The sequence below is a fragment of the Puma concolor genome, chromosome D2, assembly GCF_028749965.1.
Source record: "Puma concolor isolate L17-30 chromosome D2, mPumCon1.1.hap2, whole genome shotgun sequence".
NCBI classification, from domain to species: Eukaryota; Metazoa; Chordata; class Mammalia; order Carnivora; family Felidae; genus Puma; species Puma concolor.
Window position 1 is genome coordinate 9,138,082 of NC_141677.1, and position 22,700 is coordinate 9,160,781.

Genomic DNA, 22,700 nt, shown 5'->3' on the forward strand with positions numbered 1-22,700 from the left:
TGCTAGATAGTTAAAAAATAATAGTGATTATTTTCATTAGAAATATATGGCTGCGGTTAGAGAACAGGCAGCATTGAATTCAAGGGTGAAATTCCTCAGTTCGGCCAAATAAAACTTTAATTAATTGTGGGAATATTTAAATCAGCGGAATGGTCAATTACACCCGAATGACTAATCCCATAATTTAAGATTTCGCAAACATTTGTATTACCTAATCCCCTCAGCTTGTAGTGGGTGGTCCCGTTCAGTTACAAGTAATAGGTACTTAGCCCAATGCCTTTAAACTAAAATGCTAAATTTTGCAAATACCCGGGACAGGCAAAATACATCTGAACAACCAGGCTTGGGAGAAGTGTGCAGATGCCATTGGGCCTTGGGAAAATCAGGGGTAGATGGCGTCTTTCTCTACTCTCTCTTTGGAATCTGATTCATCTCCTTTTTCCCACATCAGTTTCTGATGTGCTCGTACGATGCATATGACACATACGATGTGTTCATGTGACAAGTCACGGCTGCTAGCTCCCGTGTTTCACAATCCTGGGTGCGTGAGATGAGACCAGCTCCAATCTATCCCTAAAATTAAAAATTCTTTGGTTAATTTTTTGATCAGTCCAACTGGGTACCAATCCTTGGATTCATTAACTGAGGTCGAGAGAGCAAAGTTCTGTTTCACAAAATTGCCTCCCATGTAACCATTCAGATTAGGAAGTAGCAAGTCCTCCCCAAAGATATTTATCAATTCCCTCTGGTGCACCACTCAGTTAAAAATCAACTGGTGCCTGGTTGCCCTTTCCAACATTAACATGTTCTTATGCCTCATTAATTTTCCATAGTCTCAGCCATTTTTTTCTTTCTATAGCTATAGGTTATATCTAGGCAATTTATGTAGCAAATTATGGAAGACTTCAGTACAACAGAAAACTCTTCTTATTCAGTCTCAGTATTAATTTCATATAAAACTGTTATTGGGGTACCTGGGTGGCTCAGACGATTGAGCATCTGACTTTGGCTCTGGTCATGATCTTCCAGTTTGTGAGTTCAAGCCCCGCATCAGGCTCTATGCTGTCCGTGCAGAGCCCACTTTGGATCCTGTCTCCCTCTCTCTGCCCCTCCCCTGCTCGTACTCTCTCAAGAATAAAATGAAAACATTAAAAAACTGCCCATTATCATAGAGTGTAAGAAAAGTAGTTCATTTCCTGGCAATTTGCATTGATCTCCTTGAGAATCATGACAAAATGGTTCATCAAATCAGACAGAGCTTGCCCTAGAGAGCATATGTCCAAATGATAAACTAAGAATGAGGATTTAATGACAGATGAAGGAGATAGGGAGAGAGAGAGAGAGAGAGAGAGAGAGAGAGAGAGAGAGAGATTCAGAAAACTGTTTTCTTGGTCTTGCTTACAAGGTGAAAGTTGGGAAGTTTCCACAATGAAGAGGCAGTGTTTGGTTTCTATGGCACGTGCTGTGAAATAGCATAATAGCCACAAATCAATTAAGCAAGACATTAAAAAAAAAAAACCCTCGCATCCCTTGCCTAGACTGACTTCAGTTTATACCTACACTTGCAGAAAATTTAAAGTCAATGCAGTGAAATATGATGCTTGATTTTTATTTTCAGGAGGAAAACATTTCTGATGGGTCCAAAAGAAATTAATAAACAATTCTTTAAAAAAGGGGGAAAGAGGGGCGCCTGGGTGGCTCAGTCGGTTAAGCGGCCGACTTCGGCTCAGGTCAGGATCTCGCAGTCCGTGGGTTCAAGCCCCGCGTCGGGCTCTGTGCTGACAGCTCAGAGCCTGGAGCCTGTTTCAGATTCTGTGTCTCCCTCTCTCTGACCCTCCCCTGTTCATGCTCTCTGTCTCAAAAATAAATGTTAAAAAAATAAAAAAATAAATAAAAATAAAAAAAATAAAAATGGGGAAAGAGGGATGCCTGGGTGGCTCAGTCAGTTAAGTGCTCAACTTTGGCTCAGGTCATGATCCCACGGTTTGGGAGTTCGAGCCCCCCTTGGGCTCTGTGCTGACAGCTCAGAGCCTGCTTGGGATTCTGTGTCTCCCTCTCTCTCTGCCCTTCCCCCACCCATGCTCTGTCTCTCAAAAATAAATAAAAAGTCATTTAAAAAAAGGGGTTGGGGAAGATAAGCATTTCTTTTAAAAGGAGGAAAATAAAACTCCTTGTTCATGGGTTTATCTAGACAGAATTTTTCCTCAGACTCTTGGAATAAGGATTGTGTGTGTAGACACATTTTACACATGCTTAATACACACTCCTAAACACATTATCATATGTGTTTTTGGGTTATGGCGGCAACAGTATTGGCTGTTGAAGAAAATTCTAGCGTATATAAAAAAGAGAGAGTAGTCAGTGTGCATAACTGCCTCTTCCAGAAGGAACCTTCCGTGTCTGCTCTTAGAGCAAAAAGCCGCAGCTGTGCAGACTTTGGATTAAAAAGCAAGCAAACCACATTCTTTGTTTATTAATAGTTTTATTTCCTTATTTCACTGTTAAACTTAGGGGATAATATCACCACACAGTTGCAGGCATCATTTTATAGTACAGACAATTGACGTATTTTCGGGAGAAAGAATGAACGTGGCATACGGCATACCAAAAATGATCACTGAGGAGGTGAAGGCCACCACCAGGTCAGAAAAACAGGTAAAATTCAGTGCCTTTGGTAAAGATGTGGACACTATTACAGATGCAACTATGATACATGCCTTTTGCTTACAAAGCAAATACGTAGCCATCTCTTCTCGACAGTGGTTTCTCACTATACCTTCATAAACGAGAAGGATATGATGATCACTGGACGCATCGTAGATACTTCCCAGAAAGCTTCTTGCCAACAGAAATCAACCTGGAGGCCCATTTTAATTGAATTATCCCTCCAACCTGCACCAACTTAGTTCCCGTGTTTAAAAAAAAAAAAAAAGAAAGAAAGAAATGCATCGTTCGCAATGTCGCCTTCGCATAGTCTTCAGTACAAGCCCCGAAGAAGTTTCTCTGAGTGTTGTCTGTAGGAGGCTGAAAATGGCCATGTAGTGGGTGGGGGAGGGAATGTGAGAGAGGGCTTTTGTTTAACTGCTTGTGGAACAGAATGGATCCTCCCTTAACTTTCCACACCCAGCAAAGCTACACACGAAGGTGTCTTAAGCCAAATGACAGCTCTCACTTGCACAAACAGAAAACTGACCTTCATGGACTCTCCAGCCTCCCTCAGTACTCCTCGTACTAGGATGACCAAGGAGAACCAGATGGAGTTGACCAGTCCGGTAAAAAGTCCCCGAGTTCTAGGGATAAAAGAGACAGTTGCTCCCCCCCCCCCATTCTGTACTCTTACTTATATCATTCACTTCAAGTCTATATAAAATATTTCTCCTCGTTGCTTAGCAACATCTTATTAGCTAACCATTATCACATTTTCCTTTAAGTGACTTTTCGCAGCTCCACTGAGCTAACCCCTGACTACCGTAGCAGCGTGGGGCAGGGATGTGCACATAATCCTGATAAATATTTGATATATTAATTCATAAGGAGTATATATTACACATTCAACAACATTTATTGAATATCTACTCTTTGACAAACACGGAACCAGTGACAGGAGACAGATGGATGGATAAGACCCACTTTGTATCATCAAGGAACTCCCAGAATTGATCAAAAGTTTGGGGCTTGGTGTGTGAATTGCAGAGTTGTTAAGGATCTTGGGACTTCCAGAAGGGACAATAATAAACTTATATATTCTGGGGATAATATTTTTTAGGTTAAGATAGGGTTCCTGGGCTCTGATTTGGGTGAGGAATGTGTTATGAATATTTCTCTTTCATGGAGGCTATGGCCTCGTTTCCCATTTGCCTTTTATGTGGGACGTCTCCTGTGGCTCAGAGGGGAGCCACCTCGGGTCTCAGGTCCCAGCCCAGGCCAGGGTAGGAGGGTCAGAACTCAGTGCTGAGTCTCTGTGGTTCTGCTGTGACCACCACAGACCTAATGTTCTGAAGCCTTGGTTCTACTCAAGCATTTGGTGTCCACTTGTACATGTCTCCAAGCCTACTGTCTGTCCTTGTGTGTGTGAGGCTGTGAATGTAACATATGTCCAAGTAAGGTTTGTAGCACCTGTCTGTTTCCGAGCCAGTCAATACAATGTTGTGCTTGCAGGTGCGAACTTCGGCCGAGTAGAGTCGCTTTATTAACTTGTCCCTGTCCATGTTCACTCCCTCAACAGCCTCCTTTCTCAGGCAGTAATCTAAAGCCAGAAAAATACAATGGAAGTCTCTAGTTCTAGAGAGCCCTGGGTTACCATCCCCAGAACCAGACTGTTACGTCTGGAATATTTACTCACGTAGCGTGAATCCAGGCTGAGATCTACAAAACACAGTCATGAAGACACAAGGAGAGAGAGCACGCGGCTTAAATCTGCAGGGGGAAGCCGTGCAATTTTCCTTGAACCTGAAGTGTGGGCTGGATTGTTCACTGTTGAACCAAGCTCGCTGCACATTTCACTTGGGGAAAAGTGCGCTTTTAGAGGAGGACGTGGGAGGCGGGGTGAAGAAAGGATTACTGTTTTAGGTGCTGTACTCTGCAGAGTTTTGGTCCCTTTAAGAGGAGGACCGCCGTTGTGAACCCCCAAACACCTGCTCCCCAGCAGCTCTATTTGCAAGGCTGTTGGGCCGCAGGCGGGGGTCCCTGACTGGAGTGGTATTTCAAACAGTCCAATTTCAGGTTCACCCACAAAGTGTGAGTTCCTTAGATTCTGCTGTTTTGAAATGTAAGGAAATAACTGACGGATATAAGGTTTTCAAGCGTTCATCAGATACACCATTTCACACTCCCCGCTGTTCTCGCTTACCTCCCACCAGGCCTCAGTTTTGATCTGTTTGCGATTAATTAATTAGTATGAGCTTATGGAGATGACGCAGACAGTCTAAGTGACATGCATGGCAGGGGACATGTAAGTCTGTGGTGACAAAACTGAGCCAGGAGCTCCCCCTGCCCCCCCATGCTGGTTTAGTGTTTCTTTGTGCTACCTTCCTTTGCCCCCTGGAGCTGCTGGTGACAGACTGTTCTCAGTGATATGTCCCCATCTGGGTGGGAATCATCTCTGCTCAGGTCACTATAGGACACCCAGGGTAACCCCCGGGCGCTCCCCCTATTTCGTGGAGTCCAGATCAGGCTCCTCCAGCCTGCCTGAGCCCTGGCATTCTTCTTCCGTCCTGAGGTGCACCTGAGGCAGCCCTCTGCCTGACTCTGCCCTCCCACTTCTCTCAGTTGATGCCCAGGGGCTCTCCTCCCTCTCCAGAGCAGTGAACTTGCCCATGTGCGACAAGGGTGCTTGACAAAGTGGATATGCTTCTGGATCTTTACCCACGGAATCTTCTAATGCTTCCGCTTTCCTCTTTGTTTTCTCTGTCAGAGTGGAGAACTATTACATGTGAAAGAGTGAACAGAAGTGGGACATATTTAGAGTCAAGGATGGATTTCTGGCAAGGATGATGCAGGATTCGAAGGAGAACCAGCAGAGAGACTTCAGGTGGGTCATGGGCTGAAGATAAGAGAGCCAAGGGAAATAGGGGACTGGATAGGTCAGTTCTCTTATTCATCTGGTAAGGCCTGGAGAACAGAGAATAGAATAGGTGTGTGTGTATGTGTGTATATGTGCTTGTGTATATGTATGTGTGTGTATATATGTGTATATGCATGTACATGTATATGTGTGTGCATGTATGTGTGCATATGTATATATGTGTATGTATATGCGTGTGTGTGTGTGTGTCGGGGGGTGTTCTTCATGTGTGGTTTATTCTAGGCTTAATTATTTTGCTCTTTCAATTAAAGCGAATAATCGTGAAAGCTCTCTGCAAACCTCACTTCTGTGGAATAAAATGGTTTGAGGATAAAGACACTTTGATCTTATGGAAATGCTGAACCCCTCCTCTCATGACGTACCTTTGGAGAGCTGCACGTGTAGCCCTGTCCTGTTAGAAACATTCTTACGGGGCACCTGGGTGGCTCAGTCGGTTGAGCGTCTGAGGTCATGATCTCACAGTTCGTAGCTTCAAGCCCTGTGTCAGGCTCTGTGCTGATAGTTCAGAGCCTGGAGCCTCCTTCAGATTCTGTGTCTCCCTCTCTCTGCCCCTCCCATGCTCATGCTCTCTCTCTCTCTCTCAAAAATAAATAAATATTAAAAAAAAATCCACTCCTACAGCTTTGACTACATATCCTGATTCCCCGTATTCGAGAGAGTAGAATTTTCCTTCTCTGGAAACAACCTAAGAGTTGGCCATACCTTTCTATAAACACAGTCCACAGATAGCACTGAAAAACAGCTTTCACCCATAAGAGATTTAAAAATTGTAAAGGGGAGCTAGAGTGTTGGATTTGATTCCTTTCTGCCATTATCAGTGTTAGAGAAAGGCAAGGAGAGAATCATGTTCAAGAAGAACCGTTAGTGACTTTCGCAGCTTGGCCAAAGCTCGGGGGTTTCTCCATTTCTCAAAATCTAATCGTCTCTAATTTTGTTTGAAAAACAGGCTAACAGCCCTTTGGGAAAAAGGCAGGATATCAAAAAGATTCAGAATGATTGAAGTCCTGGGACGCTCGAATCTGCATTCACGCATTTATTATTAGTGCCAGGCCAATGGGAGAAGTAAAATATGGATGTGGTTGCTCACTAGACATTTCACAGGTGGATCACAGAACATTCTGTAGTCTGTTCTATATGTTAGAAAATGGTCTCTGGTTTTTCTTGTTCTTTGGTTGAATGTGGGTCAAAACAAAACAAAAACCATCATTCTTTCAATGACACTGATCTGCTTTTTATCCCTTGTCATGTGACTTCAAATTTGCTCCGTTCAGGGTCCATCAGGTATCAAGTAAAGAGTGGTTTTCCACACTGACGTTAACGTTACAGTTGGCTTTTGATTGCCCAGGAGTTAGGTACTTGCTGACGCCAATGGGATGGCTGTCTTCTTCTTCCCGGCCTCATGAAAGCCCAGTTCCCTGCACGTGTCGCTCTAGAGGACCTTAAACAGTCTCTGGCAAGGGACACCACGGCTGAAGACTGAAGAGTAATATTTATCAACATTAAATAGACGGGTGGTGAAATATGCATAAATATTTCTTCATAGAAACGTAACACGAAATTAAATAGTTCAGCAACACGCACACCACTGAGTCCACGTCCGCTGATGTTGCTCGTAAACACCAGCTTACACTGAACACAAGCAGCTTCTGTTCTGGCTCCGGGTCCACGACACGGATGCCCTGTACAAGGTGAGGTTTCTCCTCAGTACCCCCCCCCCACCCCCCCCCCCCCCCGCTCCCCACATGGCCCCGGCAAAAGGAAGGAGAAGGAGCCCCGACAATTACAGCAGCGACGAAAACAACAGCAACGGTAGCAGCCCTCCCCTCCCCGCCAAATACAACATTTAAGCTTTTGGATCAATTCAAAGGAGATACAAAAATCGTTGTCGCGAAATGTAAGGAGATCAATTGGAAGCGATACTTAGGACACGTGAGTTCCTAAACCCCACCGACGGCTGGGTGAAGGTCACAGAACGAACCAGAAAGCACTGGCCACTGCTAAGTAACACAGGTGTGAGCCCTTTTTTGTTTGGAAGGTGCCAGGTAGCAAGAAATCCAATCCCACGCTCTCCTCCCCTCCTCGCACACCCCCCCCCCCACCCCCCCACAGTGTCCCTTTTTGCTTTGCCATCTATATTGCTGTGTGTGACATTCAAGCGTGACACTAGTACTGAGTTTCAAGCAGTTTGGATAGCAGACATTTCGTTTGGAAACATTCAGATTTGAATGACTGAATTCAAACAATGTGCATGTGGTTCGTGTTTTGAGCTCAGAGGGGCCCCGGTTGGGTTGAGCTCTGTAGGGAACACCAGCAAAGGACGAGGCTTATGCTCACGAGTCTGGGCAAGCCGTGGCCGCGTAGGACCTGACTCTCAGGGGCTGGCCTCTCTGCTGAATATTCCCCAGGGTGGTTTGTGGACAAAAAGCCCTGGTTTCCAAAACATTACACTGGGTTTATTTCACTTTTATGTTGTGTTAGGATCCTAGAAAACTTCAGTTACCAAAGTACTGAAAACATATTGCAGGAATAATTTGCCAGCTCAGCGATTCCCACTCTATTATATACACTATGTGTGTGTGTGCAGAAGTCTCTCTCTCTCTCTCTCTCTCCCTCACACACACACACACATATATATATACGTCTATATTTTTATTTTGTACGAGACTGGAACTGCACAAAAGAGTACTTGGCAAGAATCAAGTCCACAAATAGAGTTTAACAACACACCAGAGAAGACGGAAGCTCTATTGGGACAAGAAGGTTCAGCTTTGCATGACGTAATTTCAGAACCACGGGGTCACTAGCCTGACGTGTTCCACGTGGAATCCTTAGAAAGGACGTGGCCAAGTGTGTCGGCTAGTTACGCTCATCTGAGATGCCAGCGCTATTGGGAATTACAAGAACCAAGCAGATCAATTTGGGTATGTAATTGCTACGAAACATTTTTTTTTTTCCTTTCTTTAAGAAAAAAACACTTGAAGTCTATTTAAGAATAAATCTCTTTATATTCGGTAATACGCTTTTTTTTTTTTTTTTTTTTTTTTGCTGAATTGGTATTTGACTTTCTCTATTAAAATGGATTTATTCAATGGGTCAGTGAACAGGCAGCTCCTTCCATATCTGGGTGATAAAAACCATATTCATCACGCCCAGAAATCGCCCCCGCCCTCGCCTCATTCCCTGCTAAGGTCTGTGGGCCGACGTGCGTGCGTTTGGTCACCGCGATCGGTAAGACCCCACTCTACGAGGCCTGCTCGGGCACGCGCTTGTGGAAGATCACTGACTGTCTCTGCTGATACTGCTGCCTGCGCCTCTTGCGTTTGTCGCACTGGCACAAGAGCAGCATCTTGAAAGTGGTTCTGAATGTTTTGTTGCACAGGGCATAGCACACGGGGTTCACGGTGCTGTTGATATAGCACAGCCAGTAGCCCAGATTCCAATAGGTTTTGGGGATGCAGCTGTCACAAAAGGTGTTCACCAGAACCATAATATTGTAGGGGGTCCAGGTGATGATGAAGGCAAGCAAGATGGCGCTGAGGGTCTGGGCCGCCTTCTTCTCCTTGATGAGGGACATCCGCTTCCGCTTGGTGATCTGACTTCTGGTCTTCAGAGCAAACCTCTTGGCCAGAGTGGCTTCCTTGAAGGACAGGGGGAGGGTGGCCGTGGCCTTACCCACTGAGGAGTCGGCCTCAGAGGTCTTGGCTGTGTCCACGGCTGACTCTAACTGGACGGGAAGCTTGGAGAAGCTTTTCTGGAAACTGCCTCCATCGTCCACGCTCTTCTGGGTCTGCAGTTTGCTGGCCTTCCTCTCCAAGTCCGGCGCCCCCAGCTCCTCGTCAGGCACCCGCAGGTTGTCCGATGAGGGTAATTTGGTGGAGTTGAGGATGGTGCTGTGGCCGGGAAGCTTGAGCACGATGGAGTAGATGGCCCTCGTCTCGGAGCCGATGTCCTCCTCGTCGGAGGAGGCTGAGTTTTCCAGGGAGGCAGCAGCGTCGTTGTTGTTCCAGCTGTCGCTACTGCTGTGGTCTGCGTCCATCTGCTCGGCACTGGGCTTCCAACTCTTGGTGGCGAACCAGAAGTGACAGCGTCCGTACTTCCTCCTGGCCGAGCGTTTCATACTTTGCTGTTGAAGCTCATAGCTGCTGCAGCTTCGAGAGCTGCCTGTGGGGTGGACAAAGTTTTCCGCCTCTGCTTCTGTCCCCGAGGCTTGCAGGCCGGCGAGCTCTTTGGTGCGTTTTTCAGTTTCCTTGTAGATCCTCCAGTATAAAATAGTCATGATGGTGACAGGCATGTAGAAGGCAGCGATGGCCGTGCCGAAGGTGATGGTGGGCTCGCTGAGGAACTGAATGAAGCACTCCCCTGGGGGCACAGTTCTCTTCCCAACAAAGTACTGCCAGAACAAGATGGCGGGGGCCCAAAGGATGAAGGAGATGACCCAAGCCAGACCTATCATCACGCCGGCTCTTTTTGTGGTTCGTTTGGCTCGGTATGTGAGTGGCCGCGTGATGGAAAAGTACCTGTCGAAGCTGATGACCAGAAGATTCATGACCGAGGCGTTGCTGGCCACGTAGTCGATGGAGAGCCAGAGGTCACAGGCCAAGTTCCCTAAAGCCCATCGGTTCATGATGATGTAGGTAGTAAACAGATTCATTGAAATGACCCCAATAATCAGATCAGCACAGGCCAGACTTAAGAGGAAGTAGTTATTGACGGTCTTTAGCTGCTTGTTGACCTTAAAGGCCACTATCACCAGGATGTTGCCGATGATGGTCACTAAGGCCAGCACGCCCGTCAAGAAGGCGATGAAGACCACTTGCCAGATGGTGTGACCTCCCAGAGGGTCATTGGTGGTGCCATTGGGAGAGGAGAAGTTCCCAGCTGCTCGAGAAATGTTGTAGCTGCCAAAGTGGGTGGCCGTTCCTGGGGGCAGCCCTGCATCCGAGGGGCCGTGTACCCAGGGGGAGCTGATGTTTGGAAACAAAGGCGAGGTTGTACTGTTATTGTGCAAGGTCATTGTGATTCTCTGACATAGTCTGGGGAGATAAGAGAGAAAAGACCCGGTTAGGAAAATGTCTGCCTTCGTTTGATTGGTTCTTTGCATCGACTGAACACTTTAAAAGACATGGAGACCTCTTACAGGATGCTGACCCTCAGGCAGGCTAGAGACACCAAGCCCTTCCTCTTATTTTTAAAGGTGAGGAGTCTAGAGCAGGTAGGCGTTGATTTGTTTGAGCACCGTTAGCTGGAGGCATGCACGGAACATTGTTCTTTCTCTCCACACTGTCCTTACTTTTAAGAGTCTGCCACCTACACTCGCACGTAATGCTGTTATCCAACAAAATCTTCCTTCTCTTAAAGAGAAGGGGGAGAATATTAGATGCTCCTGTGATACTTATCTAGCATAGCTTTATCATCATGCTACTCCAGACCCTGATGTCCCTCATCTGAATTTTCTCCACCTGGGCACTTACCTATCCCGAGCTGCGGACGTAAGCAGTGTTAAAGAGGTGCCGAGCACTGAAGCCTCACCAGCCTGAGCAACGTCAACCCGGAGCAAGGGACGAGATAAGTGTAAATGACCTCACACTGTATCCCCTCTTCAAGACACAGATAGGAAATAGCGTACTGGATCCGTGTAGTGGTTGGTAACAGTACGGAAGGCAGCTGCCATGTGCTTGATAATAGGCAGGATCTTTACCGGAATATTCGGAACTGCCCAAACTGGTTTTGGATATTTCCAGTATTCGTAGCTATTTTAAATTCAGCGATGAAAAAGTATTGTAGCACCACGCATGCACATTTGTGTACAAATAGTTGCAAAATTGCAATTAGTTCTTTTGGACACTTGTCACCAAGATCTAGAAATGACTAAGAATCATTACAATTGATGCGTCACCAGGAAGACCCCCGTGCTGTCACGGGAAACCTTGGGGGAGACCTGCCCCATCCTCTCGGAGCCTCTGGGGTCGTGAGGCCTACGGATGCTCACGTCACCAGCCACTGTGGACCTGACTCAGTCCATCATTCCTCAGTGGGTGTCATTCTATGAATTCAGTGTTTGCTGATCACAGCAAAATACTACTGGGAACACTTCTGTTGTGTTTAGGCTCTTGATTTAAAAAGCGTTCAACCGGGGGCACCTGCGTGGCTCGGTCGGTTAAGCGTCTGACTCTTGGTTTCGGCTCAGGTCATGATTTCACGGTTTGTGGATTCGAGCCCTGCATCAGGCTCTGAGTGGAGAGAGCACAGAGCATGCTTGGGATTGTCTCTCTCTCTCCCTCTCTCAATCTCTCTCTCTCTCTCTCTCCCTGCCCCTCCCTCACTCTCTTGCATGCTCTCTCTCTCTCTCAAAAATAAACTTAAGAAGAAGTGTTCAACTGTAAACTCTTACATATAAAGATGTGCACACGTCACACGGTAAGAGTCCTGACTCAGGCCTTTAGACACTGCAAGTCAGAGTCTTTCAATGGAGAGCAGTCAGAATGACATGTAGTCTCTTGGGGCGGCCTCAGCCTGTAGCAGGAAGACCTTGTAGTCCCAAAGGCGTAGGTTCAAATCTCGGTTCAACTACTTTCTGGTGGTGGGATCTTGGGTATTTCTTAACTTAAAAAAAATTTTTTTAATGTTTATTTATTTTTGAGAGAGAAAGAGAGAGCATGAGCAGGGGAGGGGCAGAGAGAGGGAGAACACAGAACTGGAAGCAGGCTCCACGCTCTGAGCTGTCAGCACAGAGCCCGACATGGGGCTTGAACTCATGAACCACGAGAACGTGACCTGAGCCGAAGTCGGACACTTAACCTACTGAGCCACCCAGGCGCCCCTGTTTCTTAACTTTTTTTAGTGCCAGTTTCCTCACTGAAAAATAGGAATGAAACATTCTGTATAATGCAATAAACCATTGAGAAATTTAACACAGAATTCCATAGTAAGTGGTCAAAGAAATTTTGTTTCTCATCAAAATATTTTAATACGTGCAAAGAAAGTACTTAGTGCAGAGCGTGGCACACAGAACGTGCTACACAAGGGTAGTGTCTAGTGTCACTTTACTCTTCTTCTTACGAACAATGAGCTCACTTTGCTTTCAGGATGCTCAAAGCTCAATTTAGTGCAATAATAGTGATTAAAACAGAACATATATTGGATACTTCCTCTGTGGTACACGTGCAAATTGCCATGTTTTCATCTCGCTTCATCTTTAAAATAATCACATTTTACGAGAAACTGAGACACAGAGAGTTATTTGTCCGAGAATCAAGCTAATGAGTGACGGAGGAGGGGAGCAGAGATTCATTCATACCCAGACAATCTCGAGCCCACCACCTCTGTGTTTCACTGGGATGTTTGCTTCCCACCAGCCTGTCCCAATGCTGCATACACCTGGCCTGACTAGCTGAAACTCTTGATGAACCTCTTTCAAGTGGAATTAATGTGCATTTAAAGATCAATGAGATACCATTTGTCACCTACGAGGCAAAATATAAGTGATTTGATGCATGGAGTATTGACGACAGTGTGAAGGAAATAATTTCAGGTCTTGGCTGTAGGGTAAACTGGTCAACAATCCGAAAGGTAATTTAGCAGCATGTGTCCAAATAATGCACAAATTCCAAGATTCCGGAAGCTGACAGCGTGTACGTGTAGCATGTATGTATTTGTGTGTGTGTGTGTGTGTGTGTGTGTGTGTACTTACACATAAAATACATAAATGGTTGGGCATACAAAAGCATACACATACAATTTTACATGCACTTACATTCATACACATATACACATGTATTCAGGACTATTTGAAATTGTAAAAAAAAATTTTTAATAGTCTAAATGTTCTAGTGTATTGTTCTATTACAGAGAAGAAGAGTTTAAGAACTCCTGAATACCCAGCAATAACACTACTAGGAATTTATCTGAAAGATACAGGAGTGCTGATGCATAGGGGCACGTGTACCCCAATGTTTATAGCAGTGCTTTCAACAATAGCCAAATTATGGAACGGGCCTAAATGTCCATCAGTTGATGAATGGATAAGGAAGATGTGGTTTGGGGCACCTGGGTGGCTCAGTCGGTTAGGCACCTGACTTCGGCTCAGGTCATGATCTCACAGTTCGTGGGTTCAAGCCCTGTGTCGGGCTCTGTGCTGACAGCTCTGAGCCTGGAGCCTGCTTCGGATTCTGTGTCTCCCTCTCTCTGTCCCTCACCCACTCACACACACACTCTCTCTCTCTCAGGAATAAATAAACATTAAAAAAAAGATGTGGTTTTTATATACAATGGAATACTACTTGGCAATGAGAAAGAATGAAATCCTGCCATTTGCAGCAATATGGATGGAACCAGAAGGTATTATGCTGAGTGGAATAAGTCAGTCAGAGAAAGACAGATATCGTATTTTCACTCATATGTGGAACCTGAGAAACTTAACAGAAGACCATGGGGGAGGGGAAGGGGAAGAATAGTTACAGAGAGGGAAGGAGGCAAACCGTAAGAGACTCTTAAATACAGAGAACAAACTGATGGCTGATGGAGGCAGTGGGGGAGAGGGGTAAATGGGGTATGGGCCTTGAGGAGGGCGCTTGTTGGGAGGAGCCCTGGGTGTTGTATGTAAGTGATGAATCAAGGGAATCTACCCCCAAAACCAAGAGCACACTATACACATTGTATGTTAGTCACCTTGGCAATAAATTATATTAAAAAAAAGGAACATCTGGGGCGCCTGGGTGGCTCGGTTGGTTGAGCGTCCGACTTCGGCTCAGGTCATGATCTCGCAGTCCGTGGGTTCGAGCCCCGCGTCGGGCTCTCTGCTGACAGCTCGGAGCCTGGAGCCTGTTTCGGATTCTGTGTCCCCCTCTCTCTCTGCCCCTCCCCTGTTCATGCTCTGTCTCTCTCTGTCTCAAAAATAAATAAATGTTAAAAAAAAATTAAAAAAAAAAAAAAAAGGAACATCTGAATAACGCATAGATGAAATCTACCGCAATGCACTAACTGCCAATCATAGGTGATGGAAGGGGTCCTCTTCCTTATTTATTTTCATCTCTTTGGGTTTTATTAGGTGCGGTCAACTCATCCTTATCTCCAGCTTTCTCTCACCGCGGGATGTCTGTATTCGGGAAGTGAGACTTGCTGTTTGGGTACTCTGTTGCATTTACGGTTCCTTCCCAGATCCATATGCAGAAGATCTGTTTCTTCTCCCTCCACCCGGTTCCCAGCTTCCCATAGGATTCCTAAAGGTGTCTGCCCGTCTTCCCCATCACACTCGCACCCATACGGATGGATGGGAACGGATCCGTCTCGAACGAGACACCTCAGCTCAACGTCCTGTCTCTGAGGTTAACAGCCACTTTCTCCCGGGGAGTCGAGGTGCCTGTCCAGTGTCCTCCACTGCATGTGTTCGGATGAGCGTTACTTTTTTCTTCTTCACATCATCACCCGTTGTCATGCATTCCTCTTCTTCCTCACGTACCCCTGCTAATTTTCTACACACTGAGTGGCTTTTATCTCCCCAGCGTCTTCCATTCCAAAGCCTCCTGGACATAGCAGCAAGGTCCACGCTTGGGTTGCACTACAGCGAACGTCATATTCCTCCCTTCTTCCTACTCGCCCTCCCTACCCCAGCCCCTGCTGTGTGCTCTGAATCCCACATATCCTCTGCAGCACCTTTCAGAATTCTTAAGAACGCTAAGTCTCTGTCATCATGTCCCACGGAATTGATCATGTTCTGTACAGTTATTTTCACAGCTTCTGCCACGCTGATTTTCTCATACATCATGATAACGGCCAATAATCCCAGTGCTTTGTATTTGTGCTGATGGCACATCTGTCTTCGTTCATCTTTGCTTCTTCTTACCAATGTCATGCAGAGGCTGTCTACTATGTGTCTCTCCTTCGGCCATTCTTTTAGAAATGGCCTGTCATCCACAGTATGTAATTTCTGGATGACCATCAATCATGTGGTCCTGACTCCTCTATCTCAGCAATGGGCCTGAAGAACATGCAAACAGGAGCAGCAAGAGTAAATTTAGGGAACTGATATGCGTCCTGGAAAAGGAGGGTAATTCTGTGTTCCTGGGGATTTCTAGGTGCCGGTGACCTATTTATATCCACGCGGAAAACCTGAGAAGCAAGCGTAGAGAGGAGATACGGGGGAAGGAGAGAGATGGCAGGCAGTGCGGAGCACAGAGACAGCATGATCATGATGTCTTCTCAAACCTGGATGGAGCCACTCCTGAGGTCAACCCCTCCTCCTTGACCTTGCAGGATATATATGTGAGCCAACCATTATCTTTGTGGCTGGGGCTACCGGAGATAGGTCGCTGTCATCTGCAGCCAAAAGGGTCCCAATTAACATAACTGTCACCCTCAACATCAACACTTCTCATTAAGCCACAACTAGCTTTAGGCCATTGTGATTGGTGCCATTGAATTCAAAGACTCAGGACTCTCCCCTCCATGGGCTTACCCCCAGATGAGATATGGGATATGAATAAAATAGTTTTTAAAAAGCACAGAGTGTTTTAGGCAATGTCATATTGCTCCCCGCAGGTCATCACATTACGTTTGTAAAAATTCAAGAGCAAATTAATTTGCTCAGTTGACCCATGTGGATGAAGAAACATGTGGGAATTTAAAAAATATGCCTGAGATCAATTCTTTTTTTTTTTTTTTGTTTTATTTATTTTTTTTATATATATATGAAATTTATTGTCAAATTGGTTTCCATACAACACCCAGTGCTCATCCCAAAAGGTGCCCTCCTCAATACCCATCACCCACCCTCTCCTCCCTCCCACCCCCCATCAACCCTCAGTTTTCTCTCAGTTCTCAACAGTCTCTTATGCTTTGGCTCTCTCCCACTCTAACCTCTTTTTTTTTTCCTTCCCCTCCCCCATGGGTTCCTGTCAAGTTTCTGAGATCAATTCTTTTTGTTTGGCTCACTTCATCCTGTGAATCTGTGGCACACCACAAGTTGTATAATATTCCACTCTAATTATACGTTGTTGGAACACAGGATATAAAAGAAACCAGAATTGAGAGAAGACACCCATGCATAGGACTGTGCCTCTATCCCGGGGTCATTAAATACTCGTTCTGGTGCTGCTGGAGTCTATGGGCTTCTTGATTAATCACTAGAATCCCTGTGAATCACAAACTATCAGGTGATCTTTGACTTAAGTTCTTTGGCATATCTACCAGTGGCCATTGTTCTCTTTATAATTCAATGCTAATTCAATATCTAATATCCCTTAAAAGTTTCAGATATGTGCTTTTTCTTATTTTAAAAATATTCTAGTCTCTGTCCATCATACCATGGATATAGATTATGAACTGAGCAAAAATTTTACTGTTGCGAAAGAGCCATTCACAGAGAATAACCTGTAGTTACGTGCTCTCCCCCCTTGTGATACAACATCTAAAGGACAGTAATTAAAAAGCTAATGGTTAATAATCATGTATTCACTCCCGAAAACTACACTTGTTTCCTTCTAATATCTTCATATGTGAAAGCGAAAAAGAAGAATGTGAATCTGGTAGGTGAACAGGTCACCGAGGAGAAGAAAGCCTTTCAAATGGGAGATGGAAAGTAGTGAGCAAAGCAAATTACGAGCGAAAACCTGTTATGACTTCTGGCTCTGAGAGGGAGAAATGTCTAGGAAATCATGGTTGCTCATCTGAGGCCACCACATAATGAAATGCACTAACTGCACTTCTACCAATAAATATGATGCTGTTGTTATCAGTAATAACTTTTCCCTGGAAGGAAGCCAAAGGTAGTTGAAGAAGCATGGTCTTCAGAGCCTGTTTGATTTGGGTTTGAGTTCTGGGCTGGCTGAGAAGGAGTACAAACTTGGCAGAATGCCTGGCTTCTCTGAGACACATTTCTTCCTCTGTCAAGAGGGCTTCCCTATATGGAACCACAAAGGACCCCAGAGAACGAAAACCATCTTGAGAGAGAAGAACGAAGCTAGAGGCAACACAATCCCTGATTTAAAAATACATCACAAAGTTGTAGTAATTAAAGGAGTATGATCCTGGCCTGAAGACAGACCTACTGACCCGGGTAACCAGAAAGAGCTCAGAATGCCAAGGACACACAATGAGGAAAGGACAGTCTCTTCCACAAACGATGCTGGGAAAACTGGACGGCCACGTGCAAAAGAATGAAACTGGACCCCAGTCTTATGCCATGCACAAAAGTCAACACAAAACAGACGAAAGCCTTACTGCACATAAGACCTGCAACTACAAAACTCCTAGGAGAAAACAGAGGATGGGCTTCATGACACTGTCCTTGGCAGTAATTTCTGGGCATTTATCCAAAAGAACCGAAATTAGCATCTTGAAGCGCTTCAAGCCCTTACTCCAAGCCTTACTTCCTTACCACTGGCCCTTACTTCCTTGTTCATGTAGCACTACTAACAATCGCCAAGATACAGAAACAAACTAAACATCTATGGATGGATGAAGGGATGAGGAAAGTACGCGGGGTACGTAGAGCGGCATAGTTTTCAGCCTCAAGAAAGGAAATGATGCAATATGTGACAGCACGATGAGCCTTGAGGACATTATGCTGAGTGAACTAAGCCAGTCACAGAAGGACAAACGCTGTGTTACTCATATGAGGCGTCGGAAATAGCAGAACTCGTAGAAGCCGACAGCAGATTAGCCATGGAGGGTGCAGGGGGAGAGAGGGAATGAGGAGTTACTATTCAATGGGGCACACGTTATGCAAGATGAATGAGTGCTGGCGACCTTCTGCACAACACGGTGTCTGCAGTTAACAACACTGAAGCCCGCACTTAACATTGAGGAGGGGGGGCGCCTGGGTGGCTCAGTGGGTTAAGCGTCCAGCTCTTGACTTCATGATCTCACAGTTCATGAGTTCTAGCCCCACGTCGGGCTCTGTGCTGACAGTGTGGAGCCAGCTTGGGATTCCCTCTCTCTCTCTCTCTCTCTCTGTCTCTCTCCCTCTCCCTCACTCATGTGCTCTGTTTCTCTCTCTCTCAAAATAAATATACTTAAAAAAATTTTTTTAAGGAGGTCGATCTCACGTTAAGGGTTCTTATCAGAATAAAAACAAACAAAAACCCTGGCCACCGCCTGCTCTCTGTGGGTTATGAAGAGGGTAAGAAACATGGTGTGACAGGCTAATTCTCGGAAGTATTAACTGATATGCTGCCTGCTTTCCACTAATGCCAACTTCTCGTGTTCTCAGTGCTGGGTTGTGACCGCAGGAACACAAGGAGAAAGAAATCAGACCATGCTCAAAGTGTGCTTTTAAAAGCAGACTTCAAATACTCTGGTAGAGGGGCGCCAGGGTGGCTCAGTCGGCTAAGCATCGGACACTTGATTTCGGCTCAGGTCATGATCTCACACTTTGTGAGACGGATCCCGGAGTCAGGCTCTGTGCTGTCGGCTCGGAAACTGCTTGAGATTCTCTCTCACCCTCTGTCTACCCCTTCCCTGCTTGTGCTCTGTTTCTCCCTCAAAAATCAATAAACATTAGAAAAACTTTAAAAAAGAAATACTCTGGCTGAAACAGGGCTTTAGGGATAAGTTCTTTTTATCTACAAACATTTAAGTCTTTGGGCACCAGGGAATGGTGTACTGGCCTAATCAAATACGAAAGATCCCTCCTCACCCTGTTAAATCGAAGTAGGTGGACAAAACGGCTACAAAAAGTGATTGAGCAGGATCATGGAACAAATAGGTACCCCATGAGCCAGCAATTTAAGTTCTAAGTATCTGTCCTCTAGAAAATCTTGCATATATTCAAGGAGATGTGCATAGGATGTTTGCTGAAGCATTTGTTGGCATGACAACAATTAGGAAAAAAAGAACATCAGTTTGAGAGTGGATTAAGAAAATTTGGTAATACATAAAAGGGAATACAGCAAATAAAAGTTTATCTATCTATGATCTATCAATTTAAAACATTTTAAATGTTTATTTATTTATTTTGAGAGAGAGATAGAGCAAGCTGGGGACGGGCAGAGAGAGAGAGAGAGAGAGAGAGAGAGAGAGAGGAGAGAGAGAGAGGAGAGAAAGAATCCCAAGCAGGTTCCACACCATCAGAGCCCAACGTGGGGCTCGAACTCACAAACTGTGAGATCATGACCTGAGCTGAAACCAGGAGCTGGATGCTTAACCGACTAAGCCACGCAGGTGCCCCTCATCTATCTATTTAAACATAAGATCTGAAGCTCTAATTCTAGAAGAAAACGAAGAGGATAAGTGAGCTTCATGACCTTGGTCATGGTGATGATTTCATGGCTGGATATATATGAATATAGTTCTAAAAGCTCTAAAAATATATTGTTGAGTAGGAAAAAAAATGCGTGTGGGGTGATGAATAAACATGATATGATTCAGGTACCAATAAAACATGTACAAAAATAGTACGTACCTTATATAGATGCTTATATGTTTAAAATTGTCATAAAAAGACAGAAAGATGCAAATCCCATAGTAGCAGTGATGTCTCAGTTGGGGAAGATGACGAGGGCGCGGGTGATGGACAAAGAGGACTTCAGCCTAATCTGTAACGTTCCTAATGGGAAAAGTATGCGTTTCCAAAGCCAGAGGGAGGCAGGGAAGAGAGTAAAGACGGGAAGATGCTGGAATTTTCCGCCCGCCACCCTGGTGTTGGTTCTCCGTGAGGAGAGGGTCAGGAAAAACCAGGTCTGAGGATGCTGGTGATGCAGGGGTCACGGGGGGCCGCACACGCTCCCTGCCTGGCGCCCGGTGGGAGGTAGGGGGGCGTCTCTGCCTCTGGGTCACGAGGACAGTAGCTGCGACAGCCTGCACGCACTTGGAGCGGCTGGTCCCTCGGCCTCACAACTCCAGAGCTCAGCTCAGGCCGGCTGACACCCGGGATCTCAGCTTTTAACACCCCGACCCGGGAACCCTGCCACCAGCTGAAGTGGCAAATGGGTGTTGTAAGCTGCTGTGTGGCGATTCCCCATGCCGAATGGGGCGTGCAAACGGAGATTGCAGTTGGTATATACAGATGAGATTCCTTGCTGGCACGGGGCAGCATTCGTGGGTGGAAAAGGTAATACCCACGTTATACGTGAATAGTTAACGTCCTATCTGACACGTGGCAAACCCCAGTTCTCCAGTCAGTCGTGCACCCTGTCTCCCCACGGCTGCGGGGGGCCCTTCTCCCATTTGCTCCTCCGTGGGAACATCCACAGGGGCCATGCATCTTCACAGCACACTGTCTTCTATCCCCAGCCAGGGGAGTGCATTTCCAGCGCCCCCAGTCCCTCCACAGCGAGCTGTACCCATTGGATCTAGTAAGGGGGTGTCCGTATGTGGCCAGGAAACAAGACCTCCTCCTCCTCCAGCTTTCACTCAGGTACAGGTACCTGAGACATTTTCCATAACCTTCTCCCTGGCCCCCTGTGCCAGATCCATCTTCTTAAAAGCACCCTCGTGCTCTCGGAGGTTCAGCGATGGAAGTCTTGTTGGTATGACATCAGAGAAACCGATCAGAAGGTCCTAAGGGCTTCCATAAGGACTATCTAAAAAGACTTATTAGACATGAAGTCACCTACTCTCTTTCCGTACATACCCCTGCCATTCAGAAGTAACATGTAACTTGCTAAGAACCAGGGGTCCTGGGTAAGATCCAAATGAAACGATGATAAGCGTGGGGCTCCTGTTTAAGGCCTTTCCCCGAGGAGGGGATGTGATTTCGAGGCTCAGCACTCTTTCTCATCCTGACTCAACAGCCTACACACTGTGGAGCTTGTCCATCAAAAGCCTACATGCTCTAGGGCTTATTTCGAATCAAGGAAGTTCCTAATCTATGGTCACTGAACTGACGTCCACTGGTGAGGACACCTGAGGGAAGCCCCGCCTTTTCATGCTCGGGAAGGAAGAGGTGGCCGGAACAGAGATCCCGGCAAGCTAAGTAATCCCAGGCAGAAGGTCTAGGAACGCAGGCTGCCCAAGGGCAAAGGGGTGGTGAGGCAGGAACAGAACAGGGATCCAGAGATTTCCGACCCGTTGGGTGGGAGCCGGGGCCCGTGGGGGTTGGTGGGACATTCAGGGCATTGCTATGGAAGTGTTCCAGCCTGCAGACCTCAGGCGAGGCATTCAAAAACGAGCACGATCCTGCCAGTGGGTGGGGACACGAAGTCCTCCTCCACGATTCTGGGAGGAACGCCCTATCCTTCCACGTGGATTAGTGACATCTGTGCATATATAGGTTGGTTCCCGATTTCACCTCTGAGTGTATATTTTTCCAGACCATCTTCACCACATTGTATTTACGAGCACATACAGAATTGCTTCGCTGAGTTTTTCAAAACAGAAACCAGAAACCAATCAGTGGGCCAACCGGAGAATAAAAAAGAAAAGACACAGAATTGAACAGGGCATATCAGAACACATAATAACTGTAAGTACTGTTTCTGAAGACTTCTTTTTAGGACACACATATTCACATACACAGGTATGACATAAAATGTAATTTGTACTGTCGGTCCTGGTCAGCAATGTTTGAAAGTCACTGCAGTGGATAGTTTGGCCTCTTTTCTTAGTATTTAAAATGAAAAATTGGAACAAAATGTGAACTATTTGAGAGTGCCAAGAGTTGAAAGTAACATTATGAGAAATTTAATCCCCCTAAATTATGGGAAAAGTTTTTGGGATTATAAATCTGTAAACTACCTAGATGACGTTTTAAAAACTCAAAAAATGTAAATATCCAATATGAAAACACGTGTAAAAGTGCTTAGAAACACCTAAAAGGCCAATGTAAATGTGAGGCATTTTTTAAATGAATTCCAAGAGACAAAGCCATTTCATTTCCTCTAAGCCATCGTGAAAAAAAAGGATCGGGGGCTGTCAATTTTTAAACCTCCTGAAATGATTAAAAATGTGTAAATTAACTTTTTCTAGAACTTTAATTCCACTTCTGTTGTTGTTATAATTATTACTATTACTGTTATTATTATTATTAAATCATGAAGGGCCAAGGGAAAAAAAACAAAAATACCTTTCCAGTTCACAACCATGCTTTTTTCTAAGATCAACTATTCAGCCCTTCCTCCACATTCAGCATCAAGTACGCATCACTTCTCAGGGTTTGCTGTGGGTCTCTCCTCCCCTTCTT

General features: G+C 45.6%; 2 protein-coding genes across 7 annotated transcripts in view; one reads left to right on the forward strand and one right to left on the reverse strand.

The window, feature by feature from the left end:
• ZNF37A (zinc finger protein 37A) overlaps nucleotides 1–16,083 on the forward strand; it is a 92,474-nt gene extending 76,391 nt beyond the window's left edge. Inside the window, exons 6-10 of one of the 4 annotated variants that reach the window (XR_015241534.1) lie at nucleotides 5,414–5,530; nucleotides 12,940–13,153; nucleotides 13,810–13,921; nucleotides 14,788–14,907; nucleotides 15,658–16,083. Coding sequence is in view for 1 of the 4 variants with exons in the window: in XM_086679562.1 (XP_086535688.1) it covers nucleotides 5,414–5,493 (80 nt within the window). In the remaining 3 variants the exon portion in view is untranslated. Of the gene's footprint in view, nucleotides 1–5,413; nucleotides 5,531–12,939; nucleotides 13,154–13,809; nucleotides 13,922–14,787 lie in introns of all 4 variants that reach the window. The other 3 variants (XR_015241532.1, XR_015241533.1, XM_086679562.1) reach the window with 3 other exon arrangements.
• The window catches only part of CHRM3 (cholinergic receptor muscarinic 3), a 524,164-nt gene continuing 509,682 nt past the window's right edge, over nucleotides 8,219–22,700 (reverse strand). For all 3 annotated transcript variants that reach the window (XM_086679559.1, XM_086679557.1, XM_086679558.1), the window contains one exon: nucleotides 8,219–10,617. In XM_086679559.1, the coding sequence (XP_086535685.1) occupies nucleotides 8,826–10,598 (1,773 nt within the window). In that variant the 5' untranslated portion in view covers nucleotides 10,599–10,617 and the 3' untranslated portion in view covers nucleotides 8,219–8,825. The remainder of the gene's footprint in view (nucleotides 10,618–22,700) is intronic.